Raw genomic sequence first — 18,166 nt, 5'->3', positions numbered from 1 at the left:
ATGACGGCGGCGCGCAGTCTGACGCGACAGATTGCGTCACTTCCGCCCCCTCCCGGGAGGCGGCGCTGGGCCGGTGGCAAGCCCCCGGAGGGAGCCGCAGTAGTACGACGGAAGATGGCGACGAGCGGCGGCGAAGAGGCGGCGGCAGCGGCTCCGGCGCCCGGGACCCCGGCAACGGGGGCGGACACGACCCCGGGCTGGGAGGTGGCTGTGCGGCCCCTGCTGTCCGCGTCCTACTCCGCCTTCGAGATGAAGGAGTTGCCGCAGCTGGTGGCCTCAGTCATCGAGAGGTACCGGGCAGCGGTTCCGGCGGGCGAAGCTGTTGGCGGGGGAGGGGATTTCGAGCCGGATCGTCTAAACCCGCTTTCCGGGCCACCCCCTGCCCCTTGGGGATCCCCGCCCCAGCCATGGCTTCGGGGTTCCGGGCCCCGGGAGACTAGGGCTTGCCTGGGTTTCCTTCCGCCAACCCATGTAAATCACCTCTACCTCAGTTTCCCCTCTCGAGCAAAACTTCAGCGGCCTCCCTTGCCGGAGGGCGTGGCTGGACACGGTTGAGAGTGACTTTGAGATGCATTCGCCCTCTTAAGGGAATGTTCACGGGGCTGCCCCTTGGGTCAAGTCACAGATGAGTTTGCATTTCTCGCCCGCACTCATCCCCCTAGCCTGGGCCGGAGCGGAGCCGTTCAGTATAATTTAATAACGGTCTCCCCGCGGTGCTGTATCAGTGGGGGCACCTGCTATTTCTGTGACTGAAGCCACTAGCTACATTGATGACCTCTTTTTACGTTGCACTCCTTGTGCATTCCTACTGTATCGGTCTTTGATTAAAAACATTTCAGTGTGTGAGTGTGAGAGATCATTTTCCCAGAGGATGTGTGGTGTGTGTGCTCTTGCTGCCTCCCATCCCCCTCGCATTAAAATATCATCATATTCTTATACAAACGGTACTATCTGTTGGTTTCCTTTTGTGTGTTTTTGTCTTTTTGCACAGCGATTCTTAGCTAGTGACAGTTATGTAGGTACAAAGATGGTGATCTCAGAGTGCCTGCCTTTTCCTGACATACCGTGCTCAGAGCAGTCTTTCATTAGTTTAATGGTAGACTTTTGCTTTTAAAGCCAGACTGACTTTCATTTTTCTAGCCATACCTCATTTCAGCAACTCCCTGCAATTGTTAACTGGGTCATTTTAGCTTCATGGTGACAAGGGTATATCTAGATGCTATCCAGAGGTTAGAAATTGCTATTTGTTACTCAAAGGAGGCCCATGGTTTGACAAATTGTTTTTGTGCTTTTTCTTGTTGTTAGACTTGTAATCCTTTGGATGCAGAGTTTTTAACAAATTATAATAAAATAATGGTTGAGTTTGGTAACTTCACAGTCGGCTTTACAGATGGATTTTGCTGTCTAATCATCAGGCCAGGAATGTTCTGAAGATGTAAACAGGTTTCAAATATACTGCTTTCAAATTACATAGCTGCTTTTTGTTTTAAACATTTGGATTGGCAGTATTTTTCCTGACTCATACTCATGTTACGTAGAATCAGTAACGTTCCAGTCTTTTTAGAGCATTTGCTTTTATGTTTTTCTGGACATGAGCTGGGTAGGTTATAAAATATTTGTTGACACCCTTCCATAAATCCTGTATTCTGGGGCCATGCCTTTAAAGCTGTAATACTTAAGGAACACCCTCCAACCAAATACATCACTAGGTTTGAGTTTTGCCATGTATGTGGTAGTGGTCTTTGCCATACCCTCTGTTTGTACAAATAAGAGTTGTATTTGTAGACATTAATAAGATCTCTCTTTATGGCTTAGAAAATAAGTCCAAACTGATGGGTCTTTGGTAATGCATTTATTGGAAGGCAAGATCTCTTTTTTTTGAGACAGTCTGGCTGTGTACCCCAGGCTGGAGTGCAGTGGCACCATCTCGGCTCACTGCAAGCTCCGCCTCCCGGGTTCACGCCATTCTCCTGCTTCAGCCTCCCGAGTAGCTGGGACTACAGGCACCCGCCACCACGCCCTGCTAATTTTTTTGTATTTTTAGTAGAGACAGGGTTTCACTATGTTGGCCAGGATGGTCTCGAACTCTTGACCTCGTGATCCGCCCACCTCGGCCTCCCAAAGTGCTAGGATTACAGGCTTGAGCCACTGCACCTGGCCTTTTTTTTTTTTTTTTTTTTTTTTTTTTTTTTTTTTTGAGACAGATTCTTGCTCCATCACCCAGGCTGGAATGCAGTGGCCATCTCAGCTCACTGCAAGCTCCACCTCCTGGGTTCACACCATTCTCCTGCCTCAGCCTCCCGAGTAGCTGGGACTAAAGGTGCATGCCACCACGCCCAGCTAATATTTTGTATTTTAAGTAGAGACGAGGTTTCACCGTGTTAGCCAGAATGGTCTCGATCTCCTGACCTTGTGATCCACCCGCCTTGGCCTCCCAAAGTGCTGGGATTACAGGCATGAGCTACTGTGCCCAGCCGGAAGGCAAGATCTTTTAAGTCTTCTGGTTTTCGGAGCTCAGTTAGCTTTGAAAGCCTATGTGTCCTCTGCAGGCTGTGTGAGAAGAGTATGATCTAAAGAAAAATTTCCAGAAGAAATACTTGGCTTACAAGTTCTTTACAGTGAGAACAGCTAAACGTATCAAGTGTTCAGTTTGTTATAAAGCAGGCGTTGGCAAACGTCCCGTAAATGGCCAGATAGTAGATAATTTGGGGACTGTTCGACTCTGCCATCATTGTGTGAAAGCAGCCACACACCATACATAAATGAATGGGCATGGCTGTGTTTAAAATTCTATCTATGGGCACTGAAATTTGAATTTCATGTAATATTTACCTGTCACAAACTATTCTTTTGATTTTTTTTTTTCAACCACTCTTAGCCATACAAAAACAGGTGACTTCCTGGATTTGGCCTGCAGGCCATAGTTTGCCAACCCCTAGCTTGGAGCACACAAATTATACCCTGCTATCATTATTCTGGTTTTCAAAAGTTTTATTTATTTATTTTTTGGAGACAGAGTCTCGCTCTGTCACCCAGGCTGGAGTGCAGTGGCACGATTTTACCTCACTGCAACCTACGCCTCCAAGGTTCAAGTGATTCTTGGGCCTCAGCCTCCCGAGTAGCTGGGATTATAGATGTGCGCCACCAGACCCAGCGAATTTTTGTATTTGTAGTAGAGATGAGGTTTCACCATGCTGGCCAGGCTGGTCTTGAACTTCTGACCTCAGGTGATCTGCCTGCCTTGGCCTCCCAAAGTGCTGGGATTACAGGCGTGAGCCACTGCACCTGGCCCAAAGATTTTATTTATTTGTCTTTCTAAAAAGTAAAGGTCTCAGAATTGTGGGAGTATGTCTTGCATAGGAAGCTATAGTACCAGATCAAAGCCAACACTGTAGATGCTTGAGGTGGGCCTTGTTTTCTAGCTAATCAGAGGTTGAGATGTCTAGGCTGCCACTTTAGTTCTGTGTTGCCACTTCCATCTTCTGCAGTTTCCTGGTTTCTTTCTCTTGTTAAACCTGCCATGTTTTTCTTCCTTGTCACCGGAGACCATCCGTTTTTCTGTTGCAGTCTACTACTCTCTGCTTCCTTTTTTGATATCCTGGCTCCATCATGCCAGCTCTTACTTTCTACCTGGTAGCCTGCTTAGCCATTGTATTTATCTCTTGACCATTGAGAATGATGACGTGCTCGAGACTTCTCAGTACACCACATTCTACCTTCTTTTATAGTTGAAATTGACCTTTTGAAGAAAAGGTAGATTAAACGTTCCTAGGTCTAACCCCTGTTTCTTAAGTTTGACTTTGCAACCAAACTGAAATAGAGGAGGAATCGATCAACATGGATGAGTTGGAAAGCATACTCTCAAGTCATTAGATGTTTTAAAAGAAAAAGATATCTGAATTTATTTAAAGGGAAGATTTTTCTCTATAGCATGTAGCTAGCTAGCACGTCTTTTAGTAGTAAAGGCTCCTAAAATATTGTTTCTTTTTTAAGAGACAGGGTTGGCCGGGCGCAGTAGCTCACGCCTGTAATCTCAGCACTTTGGGAGGCCAAGGCGGGCGGATCACCTGAGGTCAGGAGTTTGAGACCAGCCTGGCTAACATGGTGAAACCCTGTTTCTACTAAAAACACAAAAAATTAGCCAGGTGTGGTGGCGCGCGCCTGTAACGCCTATAATCCCAGCTACTCGGGAGGCTGAGGCAGGAGAATTGATTGAACCCAGGAGGCGAAAGTTACAGTGAGCTGAGATCGCACCATTGCTAGGGCAACAAGAGCAAAACTCCATCAAAAAAAAAAAAAAAAAAAAAAAAAGAGAGACAGGGTCTCCCTCTGTTGGCTGGGCTGGAGTACAGTGGGACGATTATAGCTGACTGCAGCCTCAAACTCCTGGGCTCAAGGGATGCTCCTATTTCAGCCTCCTGAGTAGCTACAGTAGCTAGCTAGACTACAGGCTCCCACCACCAGGCCCAGCTTAAACTCTTTTTAACACCGTTACTTATTACATAGTTTAAAGAACGTTTTAAACACACTGTTACTTTTCCAAGCCAGAAATGGAGCAGAACTAGCTCAATGAGCACATGCCATCCATGGGATTAGTTAGTATAATCATTGCTGAATGTAGCCTTCTCTGTTAAGGTACAGATAATTCCTTTCTTAACTCTGTGCAAGATACGCTGGTGAGCATGGTTATCATTCGACAATTTGATTAACTCTTTGTAGATAAAAAGAAATATGCTCCTTCTCTCTGAGGCAATTCTTTCTGAGCTGACCTGGCGTTTTTAATGATAAACCTGTTCAAGGTTTGTGTTTCCAGATATTCGCTAGAATTTAGGGCAAAGAGACCTACTTTGGAAGGGGGAGACTGTTACAACATTTCCATTAGATAATGCACAGTCATTTCCTAAAAATCTTGAAAGGAAGAAAGGGATGCACTAATGCCGTGATCTTTTGAATTTGTAAGCAGTAGGATACAAATTGATAATTGACCTACAGGAAAAAAAAAAAAAGCCCACCACCAAAAGATAGATTATGATCGTGAGATTAGTCTTTGTGACTACTGTTTCTATGTCTTAGTATCACATTAACCACAGATTTGTCAAGAGTATGAGGGAAGAATCTGAAAGACAGTTTTCAGTTCTTTAGTTAACATGCAGCAGATGATAGATAGAAAGATAGGAATAAGCATAATGGATCTATATATACTTGAGAGTACATGAAACTGATGAGGGGAAAGGAGTTTGTGGAATTTCTACCATTTACAAAAAAGATTGATAGTATGATATTGAAGAGGGAGAAGGGAGGTGAATCCTTAGTCTTTTATGATGCCCCTCCTCAGATTCCATTTCTTCCTAAAAAGAGCTAGATTTTTCCAGACCCTGCCAGTTCTTTTTTCACTTACACATCAAATTGGATTTCTCTGACCTGTCTGCTTAGCTGCTGTTTCCCTTTGTACTCTGCATCACATTTATTTGGTATAGAGTATAAAAGCTTCAGATTCTCTGTCTATCCACAGTGTTTCAGGCTCAGCGGTGCTGTTGTTGCAGTTCATTAGGAGCGACAGGTGATTCAGGAAGATGCTTGACCAACCAGAGCAAAGACGTACTTTCACCTCTATCTCTATTTTCCTTCCCGTGCTTTATATTTGCTTCCATTTCTTCATTCTTCTTCCTACTCAACTTTTTGTCCTTTGTTCCATTTTTCCATTTCTTATTCTCTGGTGTCTTGGTGTCTTAACATTTTCTCAGGGCATGAGGGTGAGGTTGGAAATTATGGCAGCACACCCCTATTAGCTGACTCATGCACACTGTTTCCTTAAAATCAAGAGATATGACAATGTCCATTACTTCTCTATTTCCTCCTCCAAGTCTTCAAAACCAATTTTTCCCAGGTTTATTCTTAGTTGCCCAATGCACATTATAAGTAGAGCTGAAGACCGTTCCATTTTTCCTCTGCCAATGTCTGTCTTTCCCCAAAATGCATTCTTCCTGTTTCTTTATTGGAATAAGGATGTTACGTGTTTCTAGGGGAGGAAGTTGGGTTCATTAGGTCACAATAGGATGACACTGAACCAGGCAATTAAATGAGTTTACTCCTATATATATATTTTTATATATTTCATTATCAGAATGGGTATGAAAGCAATAGGCTAAGTCCATCCTTTGGGTGGGCAGTATTTCTCTTAGATTTGGTAAACCTGTTCAGCTGGAAAAAGTGGGGATAAGCAGCTCTGAACTTTGGAAATAAATCAGGAAAGGTAAATAAACCCAGTAAAATAACATCAAATGACAGAGTGGGAAAGCCTTAGAAAAACGAATAAGAAAGTATAAGGGTGGGGCCAGGCGTGGAGGCTCATGCCTGTAATCCCAGCACTTTGGGAGGCCAAGGCGGTGGATCACGAGGTCAGGAGTTTAAGACCAGCCTGACCAACATGGTGAAACCCCATCTCTACTAAAAAAAATACAAAAATTAGCCAGGCGTGGTGGCACGCGCCTGTAATCCCAGCTACTCGAGAGGCTGAGGCAGGAGAATCTCTTGGACCCGGGAGGTGGAGGTTGCAGTGAGCTGAGATCGTGCCACTACACTCTAGCCTGGGTGACAGAGCGAGACTCTGTCTCAAAAAAATAAAGTATGAGGCTGGAAGTAAAGGAAAAACTAAGTATATGAGGTAGAAACAGGGGGATTTAGTAGGGAGTTTTCTGCTGTACATGTGAGCCTTAAAACTGTGTTTAGTCACCAGCAACTTTTGAGTGCTGCTTGTTGTGGAAAGGTTTTTATTTTCTCCTTTTTATGTACCCTGACAAATGGAAAATGACCCTTAGTGGGCAGGAGGATCCTTGCACACATCGTAGATGCTCTATAAATATTTTTTTCTTGGTGAAGGAGTTATTCTAAGTTAGGGACTAATCTTTGATACATACCCATTTATCCTTGATCTGCATATAGCAAAGTGCTTGCAATGCCAGACTCTCAAGTGTTATTTAAGGTGATTCATCGCTGACGTTGGCACCTTCCAAATAGTGACTTGTCCTTTTGGCTCCTGTGTTCATTTGGCAGGTAGATAGTCTTGCAGGCAGTGAATGGAGTGTTCACTCTGTTTACATTTCCCTTCTTAGGTTGATACCCTTTTTTTTTTTTGAGTTGGAGTCTCACTCTTTTGCCCAGGCTGAAGTGCAGTGGCACAATCTCAGCTCCCTGCAACTCCGCCTGCTGGGTTCAAGTAATTCTCATGCCTCAGCCTCGTGAGTAGCTGGGACTACAGGCGGGTGCCACCACACCTGGCTAATTTTTGTATTTTTATTAGAGACAGGGTTTTACCATATTGGCCAGGCTGGTCTCGAACTCCTGGCCTCAGATAATCCACCAGCCTCTGTCTCCCAAAGTGCTGGGATTACAATGCATCCCGCCATAGGTTGATACTTCTTGCTGGGGATTGACTCACTAAGTAAACTGTTCAACCACACTGTTGTTCTTTCCATTTAATAAAATATATTTTAGTCTTTGCTTTACCTTCGTGTTTCTTTTTTTTTTTTTGCTGAGATGGAGTCTTGCTGTCACCCAGGCTGGAGTGCAGTGGCCCGATCTCGGCTCACTGCAACCTCTACCTCCTGGGTTCAAGCAATTCTCTACCTCAGCCCTCTGAGTAGCTGGGACTACAGGCGGGTGCCACCACACCCTGCTAATTTTTGTAATTTTAGTAGAGACAGGGTTTCACCATCTTGGCCAGGCTGGTCTTGAACTCCTGACCTCGTCATCCACCCGCGTCGACCTCCCAAAGTGCTGGGATTGCAGGCATGAGCCACCACGCTTGGCCAGCCACCGTGCCCGGCCCATGTTTCATCAATTGTGGATTAGCACCTGATTTGATAGAATGGCTTTAAATGTATCCAGCCTTTAAACCTAGTTGGCCTCTAGATTTTTTCAGAAGAGGGCATTTCCCCAGCTAAGGATAAGGAATGTGGTTAAAAAAAAAAAATCACCGACTCTTTTGTGATCTCGCTTTAGTCTACAGTCAGAGGGATGGTGTAGGGGATAACTCTGTTATCCAGTGAATTTTGGACTTTAGCACTGATCATATGACTTCTTATCTTGAATTGTTGATTCCTTTTAAGTTACTGCGTTACAGGCCGGCCTTATTTGGCCTAAAATTGATTACTTTAATCTGTATTCCCACTAACAGTATGTTGAGTACTCTGGTCTGCCCCTTTTTGGCTATCAATAATGAAGGCATATTAGCGATTGGTCTTTGTCAGTCAGTAATATAGAACAGATTGATATCCTGTTAGGTCTTTACTTGCATTTCATTAGTTCTGCTTGACTTTGAAAATGTTTTCTGTTTGTTAGTCTCTGCTTCTTCCCAAGCCTGATGACCTTGAATGAGATATTTAATTTTAATTCTCTAAGCTTCACCTTCCCAATCTTTTTTTGAGATGAAGTCTCGCTCTGTCACCCAGGCTGGAGTGCAGTGGTTCAATATTGGCTCACTGCAACCTCTGCCTCCCAGGTTCAAGCAGTTCTCCTGCCTCAGCCTCCTGAGGAGCTGAGACTATAGGCATGTACCACCATGCCCAGCTGATTTTTGTATTTTTAGTGGTGACGGGTTTTCATCATACTGGCCAAGTTGGTCTTGAACTCCTGACCTCAGGTGATCCGCCTGTCTCATCTTTCCCAATCTCGAAGGGGAATAGGTTGATGATACTATCTACCAGGTAGTAAGGATTAAATAATGTAATATCCATAAAGGGGTATCTGGCACATAGTAAGCGCTAAGTAGATGCTGGCTGAATTATCATTCTTTTTGCAGTGAATCAGAAATTCTGCACCATGAGAAGCAGTACGAGCCATTCTACTCATCTTTTGTTGCACTTTCCACACACTATATTACAACAGTTTGCAGTCTCAGTAAGTATTCCACTCTTGTCCTTCCCTTCTGAGGGCTTGTGAATAGGGGGATTGTTTATCCTCTCGTTAGTGTATCTGAACAAATTGTTAATGAAGTCTAGGTTTTAGCACTCCTAAGCTGCTCACCCAAGAGTGGAGACAACTGTCAGCTAGGATGAGGCTCCAGAGGTTCCCTTACCTAGGCTAACCAAGTAGAATTTTAAAACTACTTGGCTTGGACACCTGCTTTATAAGTATTAAGTCGACCTCCTTTCCCTTCTTAATCCAAATCATTTTATTGATTTCTCATGTAATTACTGGTGTGTTAATTTCCTGGGGGGAAGGTGGTGGTGGATACCGACCTCTGGAGTTAGCAGCCACTCAAGGCTCTATTCCTTATTTGGTGTTGGTGAGGATGTGGATTCTCCTTTGTGTTCTCTGGTATATGAAGGGATTTCAACTTCAGTTCTCCATTTTCTTCATTTTTCTACCCCCAAAATGGCTAAGCCCTATTTTACATTTCTGAATTTTTACATTTTTCTAAAATCTTGACTCAAATAGTTCTGAAGAATTCTAATTATTTTAAATTTGCTTTTTTAGAGACAGGGTCTTGCTCTGTCACTCAGGCTGGAGTGCAGTGGCGTGATCATAGCTCACTGCATCCTTGAACTCCTGGGCTCTAGTGATTCTCCTGCCTTAGCCTCCTCAGTCCTAGCTGGGACTACAGGCACAAGCCACCATGCCCAGTTAATATTTTGTAGTGACGGGGTCTCCCTATGTTGCCCAGGCTGGTCTGGAAGTCCTGGGCTCAAGCAATCCTCCCAGCTTGGTCTCCCAAAGTGCTGGGATCACAGGCAGGAGTCACCATATTTGTTTATTTGAATAGTTTGCTAAGCAAGTAAACTGAAAGGACACTGAAGAATTAGTGTATTTTTTATGTGGCCCAAGACAGTTCTTCCAGTTGCTGAGTAATCCTTCAGTGTCCAATACTGTTTATTACAAGCTCTGGCTACTGGCAGAAGAATCAATTTTAGCTTGGAGAAACTTTATATAAGGAAGTCATTTTATTTTTTTAAGTTATACTTAAAAATTTTATCCATTTATTTATTTATTTTGAGATCAGGTTATGAGACTAATTTTTGTATTTTTGGTAGATATGGGGTTTGACCATGCTGGCCCAAGCTGGTCCCGAACTCCTGGGCTGAAGTGATCCACCCTCCTCAGCCTCCCGAAGTGCTGGGATTATAGGTGTGAGACACTATGCCTGACCAGGACGTCATTTTAGAATCCATGGGAATACTACTACAATAGTAGTATTGTCTAGTGCAAGCTTGTCCAACCCACAGCCTGAGGACCATGTGATGGCTTTGAATTTGGCCCAACACAAATTCATAAACTTTCTTAAAATGTTATGAGATTTTTTTTTTTTTGCCTTTTTTTTTTTTTAAAGCTCATCAGCTATTGTTACTGTTAGTGTATTTTTTGTGTGGCCTAAGACAATTCTTCCAGTGTAGCCCAGGGAAGCCAAAAGATTGCACACTCCTGGTTTAGTGGTTAAGAGCATGAACTCTAGAGGCTGACTGCCTGGATTTAAATCTAGCTGTGTGACTTTTGTCAAGTCATTTAGTTAGCTCAGCTGTTAAAAATGGACAGGGATAATATGAAGATCTGCCTCATAGAATTGGTTTAAGAATTAAATGAGTTAGTACCTTTGAAGTGCTTGGCACTGGTGTGATGTAAATATTTCCTATTATAGTTATCCTAATTTCTAGTAAATATGAGATAAATTGATCTGATAGTTATTGATGTCAAAATGCCTTTGTTTACCCCTTGGGTTTTTGACTCTGAATAATTGTTATGATATTGGGAATGTTGGACATAGAGCTCAATACTTACTTTGCTTGATTTGTTGACCAATGCTGAGCAGTCTGAAATTGAGTAATGTTTATTACTTTCTCAGTTCCCCGGAACCAACTTCAGTCAGTGGCAGCAGCCTGTAAAGTTCTAATTGAGTTTTCTCTCCTGCGTCTGGAGAATCCAGATGAGGCTTGTGCTGTGTCCCAGGTGAGAGTGATGGGCCCATTTCTTGCCCTATTCTGAAGCAGTGTTGTGACTGACTAGTGGAATAGAGCAGAGGTCAGTGAACTTTTTCTGTAATAGGCCAGATAGGAAATCATTTGCAGGCTGTACGTTATCTGTTGCAGCTACTTAACTTTGCCTTTTTAGTGTGAAAGCAGCCATAGATTAATATATAAATGATGAACATGGCTGTGTTCCAGTAAAGCTTTATTTACAAAAACAGGCAGTGGTTGAATTGGAGCTGTAGTTTGCCAACCTCTGGTACATGGGGCTTCTGGTACAGAGTGGTACGGAGTCTTCTCAAGGGTTGCAAACTTACATACCTGCAGGGGCCAGGTAGGTAACAAAAAATGAGTAAAGTGTGCTAGTTGAGAAGATTGCAGGCCCCAACTAAAGGGGCTAACCACTATTTGGCTCTGGCTTATTACTGCCATGCAGGAATGGAGGTGCAAGGTTGCTATACTGTGAATTATTTGAGCGTGAGAAGTTCAGATTTGCATGGGAATCTTTTCATTCACTTCAAATTTTAAAAAAATATTGTGAGAAAAATAAGACAAATCTGCAAGCTACATACGGTCTAAGGACATCAGCTTGCAGTCTTTGCTTTAGTGTTTATATGAACCTAAATTTGGCCCTGTGCCAGTTAGAATTTCCAAAACAGTAGAATTTTCTGAAAGATCTATTTGCATTTGTTTTCTTTTCAGAAACACTTAATTCTCCTAATCAAGGGCCTGTGCACTGGCTGTAGCCGACTAGATAGAACTGAAATTATCACATTTACAGCAATGATGAAATCCGCCAAGCTGCCCCAAACAGTGAAGACACTTTCAGACGGTGGGTGTTCCTTTGACAGATCTGATCACATGACCACCCCCAGGGCACCTTTTCCATGGCACCTTTGCCTTCTAGTGGCACTTTCCTCACCCCTTTTTTTGCTTTTGTATTTTACAGTGGAAGATCAGAAAGAGCTGGCCTCACCAGTAAGCCCTGAGTTGAGGCAAAAGGAGGTACAGATGAATTTTTTGAACCAGCTGACCTCGGTTTTTAACCCTAGAACTGTAGCATCACAACCTATCAGTACACAGACTCTGGTGAGTTTCTTTAGTCAAATGTCTTCTTCTCTGTGGGATTTGTTAAGATAATAACACTAGGGGAGAAAAAGTGATGTGTTTTATGTTTGTGATATAAAATGATATACACGTCTGTGGGACAAAATAAATTGAGGAATACAAAATAAAACAAGTAAAATTCACCCCAACTCCTTCTTCTGTCCACAGTTATTACTGTTTGATGACCATTCTAGGCTTCTCTCAATGCAAATTAACAAATGTAAGGGTTATGTACAGTTTTCTATATAAAGGCATCGCTCCATTTTGGTTATAGAACATATATATATTTTAAAGCTGTGTATTTTTTCCCTCCTCCTGGAAATGTAACCTGTATTTTCTCCAACATTAGTAAGGAATTTTCCCTTCATTAACTGGGGAGTCTGGAGAGTATCCATGCAGCTAATGCTCACTTTTGACCGTTGGTTTGGTGAAGAGATAATAGTATCTTGACAGGCCTTATGTTTCTTTTCAGGTGGAAGGAGAAAACGATGAGCAGTCATCTACAGATCAAGCCTCAGCTATCAAAACCAAGAATGTGTTCATAGCTCAGAACGTGGCTAGTCTTCAAGAGCTTGGTAAGACTCCCAGCTGTTAACAGAAAGCTGATTTCTGGTCTGTCAAAAATTCCTTAAGTGTGCTTCTGTCATGTGGATAAGAATCAAGCATCAGACAAAGGCCTGTTTGTAAGGTTGTGGTTTTCATTCATTTAGGTGGCTCAGAGAAGCTACTGCGTGTGTGTTTGAACCTGCCATATTTCCTACGCTATATCAATCGGTTCCAAGATGCAGTGTTAGCTAATTCCTTCTTCATAATGCCTGCAACAGTAGCAGATGCCACTGCTGTTCGTAATGGGTAAGGTGCTTCACGGTGCACATACTTTACTTGTTTTGTTTTGTTTTGTTTTGTTTTGTTTTGTTTTTGGGATAGGGTCTTGTTCTGTCACCCAGGCTGGAGTGCAGGAGTGCAATCTTGGCTCACTGTAACCTCTGTCTCCTGGCTCAAGCTGTTCTCCCACCTCAGCCTCCTGAGTAGCTGGGACTACAGGCACACACCACCATGGCTGGCTAATTTTTGTATTTTTTATAGAGTCGGGGTTTTGCCTTGTTGCCCAGGCTGGTCTTGAACAACTGGGCTCAAGCAATCCTCCCGCCTCGGCCTCCTGAAGTGTTGGAATTATAGGCATGAGCCACTGTGCCAGGCCCATGCTGATAATTTCTTTAACTGTCACATTATAGAAGTGAATGATTCTAAGAGACACTTGTCGATCTCTGTCATGTTCCAGCTTTCATTCATTGGTGATTGATGTAACTATGGCATTGGATACCCTTTCTCTACCTGTGTTGGAACCTCTCAATCCTTCTCGTCTACAAGATGTGACAGTCCTCAGCCTAAGTTGTCTGTATGCAGGTGAGAAGTTATTATATCTGGTCTCATTTTCTCAGTCAAGCACAGATATACTTTCAGGAAACCATGAAAATCCTTCTGAATACTCTACTCATCCCCCTTTACTTGCTCCCTTCTCTCAAGGATCATCTAACATTGCATCACGGTGAAATGAGGTCTCAATAGGAGTCTTTGTAAATGGTCCTGTTGTTTCACTGCTGCCATTGCGTTGTAGGCATATTTGATTTTATAGTATGTGCAGATATTAAATATTTACTATATGAAAAGCAAAGTGCCAAAGACTGAGATGAACTACGTGTAGTCTCTGCCCTCAAGGAGCCTACATCTGAGCAGCAGAGAACACATAAGGCTAAATAGCATAATATAAAGCAATATTAAAAGCAATAAAAGTATAGAATATTTTCGGTACACAGAGGAGAGGGATTGAGTCTTGCTGCGGTTTCAGGTCTGAAGAAGGCTTCGTGGAACAGGTGGTATCTGTTTATACTGATGAATGCAAAGAATGATATTCTTTAGGCTTCCATAAAATCCCCTTTTTTCCTGTTGATCTTACTGCTTTTGAAGCAGGGCCTGACAGCTGGTGTTTACTCTCTTTTAAGTTATTGTTAAAAGGACTTTTTAGCCCAGATCACTGATCCTTGGCTTTAAGTTCCAAGACATATCATATCTCTGGTATGTCTTGGAAGTTATAGCAATTTCAGAAGTTTACTTGGTTTTGCAAGTGAAGATTTGAGCAGATAGTCTTGGAAACCTGACTTTGGGAACACCACGAAATTACTGAGGTTGATCTCCGTACATTCTCTGAACAGTTTTAATTTAAACATCTATGTGTAAATAGGAATATAAAGATAAAGGCATCTGCACCCTCAGAGACCTTACTGTCTTTTAGAGGATATTGGTAAATAACTTATAAGTGAAGAAACTGAATGAGAGATGAGAAAGTACTTTGGAAGTTTAGAGGAGGGAGAGCTCACTTTCAGTTGAGAAAGGCAGTAATCATGAAGGAGCTCTGATGTTGAACCTTAAGTCAGGTAGGATCTCAGCTTGGCTATTTCTAGGCAGAGGCAGAAGCAGACAAAAAGTATCCAAGAGTTTGGGGGAACATACTACATAAGTTTTGTGTGTGTGTGTGTGTGTGTGTGTGTGTGTGTGTGTGTGTGTAAGTAAGTCTGTAGGTTTTATGGCTATTTGTGGGTGTTGTATAATTGGACAGAAAGCAAGACTCAATTAGAAATGCAGACTAAGTCATTTGGACCATATCCTGTAGATAGTAGAGACCATTAAAGATTCTGAGCTGTGAGAGGATCTGAGCTATATTTTAGGAAGAACATTCAGGCTGTAGTGTACAAGGTATTTTGGTGTGGGGAAATATTGGAGGCAGGGAAACTACTTAGGAGGAATTGGCAGTCATTCAGGCAGCATACATTTAGGGCCTCAGCTAGGGCAGCAGCATTAAGAGTAGAAAGTTAAGGATACATGGGAGAATATGCTCTCTCATAGCCAATTTCCAGTATTAAGCTTCCTCGTGCTCTACCATTGATTTTGCATTTTTAAATTTGGGGTTTATTTATTTTGATTTCCAGGGAATTTCGTTACTCTCACATGGATCTCAGTGTACTCAGTCAGTAAGTGATTAAAGTCAATAAGGACTAGAGATTCTTTAAAAATTCATAGTCGGATTAAAGATCCCAAATCTGGTTTGTTAAAATTTGATCACTTGGGATTTGATTTAAGGAAAGGGGTTTGGCTATGATGTCTTTGAGAAATTCCAGGTGTAGGAGTATAGGATTTGTTTCATAATCTTAAAATTTATTTTTATTTTTAATTTTTTGAAATTATTAGATTTTACTATTATTATTATTATTATTATTATTATTATTATTATTATTATTTTGAGATGGAGTCTCACTCGGTCTCCCAGGCTGCAGTGCAGTGGCGCAATCTTGGCTCACTGCAAGCTCCGCCTCCTGGGTTCACGCCATTCTCCTGCCTCAGCCTCCCAGGTAACTGGGACTACAGGTGCCCACCACCACACACACCCGGTTAAGTTTTTTTTGTATTTTTAGTAGAGACGGGGTTTCTCCTTGTTAGCCAGGATGGTTAGCCAGCAATCTCCTGACCCCGCCTTGGCCTCCTAAAGTGCTGGGATTACAGGCGTGAGCCACCACGCCCGGCCAGATTTTATTATTTATTTATTTAAGAAATACGGTCTTGCTATGTTGCGCAGGCTAGATTTGAACTGTTAGGCTCAAGTGATCTTCTCACCTCAGCCTCTTGAGTCCACTGTGCCTGGCTCTAGATTTTAAATTTAATGAATAAATTAATTATTTAATTATAATTTTTTTGAGTTGGTGTTTCACTCTTTTGCCCAGGCTGGAATGCAATGGCTCAATCTCAGCTCACTGTAATCTCCACCCCCCAGGTTCAAGTGATTCTCCTGCTTCAGCCTCCCAAGTAGCTGGGATTATAGGCGCCTGCCACTCCGCCTGGCTAATTTTTGTATTTTTAGTAGAGGTGGGGTTTCGCCATGTTGGCGAGGCTGGTCTCGGACTCCTGACCTCGGTTGATCCACCCACCTGGGCCTCCCAAAGTGCTAGGATTACAGGCTTGAGCCACCACGCCCGGCCTTAATTATTTATTTTTATTACTTTTTTTTTTAAGAGAATCTTAGTGTTTCAGCCAGGTGGGAGTGCAGTGGACCGATTATAACTCACTGTAGCCTCAAACCCCTGGGTGCAAATGATCCTCCCACATCAACCTCCCGAGTAACTGGAACTAGAGGCATGCACCACCACACCTGGCTTAGATTTTATTTTTAAAGCAATTTTAGGTTCATAGAGTTCCCATATACTCCCTCTCCCTTATAGCTAGTTTCTCTTATCAGTAATACTTTTAATTAGTATGGTGAATTTATTATTGATGAACCAATATTGATATATTATTGTTAACTAAAGTCCATAGTTTACATTGGGGTTTCATTTTTGTGTTGTACAGGTCTATGGGTTTTGACAAATGTATAGTGTCATGTATCCATGATTACCATATTGTACAAAATAGTTTTACTGCCCTAAAAATCCCCTTTGCTCTACCTATTCATTCCTTACCCCATCCCTCGACCCCTGGTAACACCAATGATCTCCACTGTCTCTCTAGTTTTACCTTTTCTAGAATGTCATGTAGTTGGAATCATACAATAAGCAAGATTTTCAGATTGGCTTCTTTCTCTTAGCAGTATGCATATAGGTTCCTCCATGTCTTCTCATGACTTAATAGTCCATTTCTTTTTATTGCTGAATTAATATTGCATTGTATGGATATATCACAGTTTGTTTATCTGTTCTCCTGTTGAAGGACATTCATGTGTAGTGTGTGTGTGTAAGTTTTTAGCTTATTTGGATAAATACCTAGGAGTCTGGTTACTGAATTGTATGGTAAACCTATTTAGTCTTGCTCTTAATGGCATTTATTTTAAGTAATCAAATCATGGAATTGCTTGTGGGTGGGGTGTGCTTTTGTGTTTCAGCTTGGTGGATTCTTGGGTGCACTCCAAGGCTGAGACCTGTGCATCTTCTTTTTCAGGTGTGAGTGTGGCAACCTGCATGGCCATCCTGCATGTGGGTAGTGCCCAGCAAGTGCGGACAGGGTCCACGAGCTCCAAAGAAGATGACTATGAAAGTGACGCAGCTACAATTGTCCAGAAATGTGTAAGCCAAAGATCTGGGGATAAGGGAACCTTGATTGTTCAAATGAGGGAGTATGGCCAGTTCCACTTTCTTCCATGATAGAAGAAAGAACTTAGAGTATTCTCTGTACTACTTTCCCTGAGTATTAGTATATCTAAGAGGTAGGCATCCAGCTTGTTGATTTGATATATTGCTGTTTCCCTATCTCTGTAGAACACACTTGAAAGATTAGCCATTAATTCAGGAAATACATTTGAGGGCCTACTGTGTGTCAGTGTACTTTTAGGGGAATTTAGTAAACAGGAAAATTTCCAATAGTGATTAAGTGTACTGAAACAATACATTGTGATTGATAGTAATCTAGGCTGGGCGTGGTGACTCACACCTATAATCCCAGTACTTTGGGAGGTGGGTGGATCACCTGAGGTTAGGAGTTCAAAACCAGCCTGGCCAGCATGGTGAAACCCTGTCTCTACTGAAAATACAAAAATTAGCTGGGTGTGGTGGCGCAAGCCTGTAATCCCCACTACTCTGGAGGCTGAGGCAGAAGAATCGCTTGAGCCTGGGAGGTGGAGGTTGCAGTGAGCCGAGATCACGCCATCGCACTCCAGCCTGGACAATAAGCGTGAAAATCCGTCTTAAAAAAAAAAAAGTGATCTGACGTGGAGCTGGGCATGCTGCTTTTGATTCGGAGGAGGGATGGCTTCTGAGAAGGTGACATTTGATCCAAATGAAAAGAGGGAGTCAGCTCCATTGAAGGTCAAGGAAAGTACAATGGAATGTGTCATTGAAAAGAGGATATTGAACTCTTCAAGTTAAATTGTTTGGGTAGGATTTAGCATTTATAATGAAATCTGTCAGCTTGTTCAGATTTTTGGGTCTGTTTGATATTGTACAGCTCGAAATCTATGACATGATTGGACAAGCAATCAGCAGTTCTCGCCGGGCTGGTGGTGAGGTAAGAAGTGTATCTATCTCTGCTGCATACTTCCTATCTTGTCCTCTCTGAGATGT

General features: G+C 42.6%; 1 protein-coding gene across 10 annotated transcripts in view; it reads left to right on the top strand.

The window, feature by feature from the left end:
* Window positions 1-44: 44 nt before the first annotated feature.
* Window positions 45-18,166, top strand: part of UBR4 (ubiquitin protein ligase E3 component n-recognin 4) — a 142,202-nt gene continuing 124,080 nt past the window's right edge. For 9 of the 10 annotated variants that reach the window (XM_030805617.1, XM_030805618.1, XM_030805626.1 and 6 more), the window contains exons 1-10: window positions 45-290; window positions 8,801-8,898; window positions 10,838-10,941; window positions 11,661-11,790; window positions 11,908-12,047; window positions 12,538-12,640; window positions 12,776-12,917; window positions 13,348-13,472; window positions 17,049-17,173; window positions 18,051-18,110. In XM_030805617.1, the coding sequence (XP_030661477.1) occupies window positions 115-290; window positions 8,801-8,898; window positions 10,838-10,941; window positions 11,661-11,790; window positions 11,908-12,047; window positions 12,538-12,640; window positions 12,776-12,917; window positions 13,348-13,472; window positions 17,049-17,173; window positions 18,051-18,110 (1,203 nt within the window). In that variant the 5' untranslated portion in view covers window positions 45-114. The remainder of the gene's footprint in view (window positions 291-8,800; window positions 8,899-10,837; window positions 10,942-11,660; window positions 11,791-11,907; window positions 12,048-12,537; window positions 12,641-12,775; window positions 12,918-13,347; window positions 13,473-17,048; window positions 17,174-18,050; window positions 18,111-18,166) is intronic. The other variant, XM_030805625.1, reaches the window with a different exon arrangement.

This window comes from Nomascus leucogenys, chromosome 24, assembly GCF_006542625.1.
Source record: "Nomascus leucogenys isolate Asia chromosome 24, Asia_NLE_v1, whole genome shotgun sequence".
NCBI classification, from domain to species: Eukaryota; Metazoa; Chordata; class Mammalia; order Primates; family Hylobatidae; genus Nomascus; species Nomascus leucogenys.
Note: the sequence above shows the minus strand (reverse complement) of the source record. Positions and strands in the feature narration are given on the sequence as shown.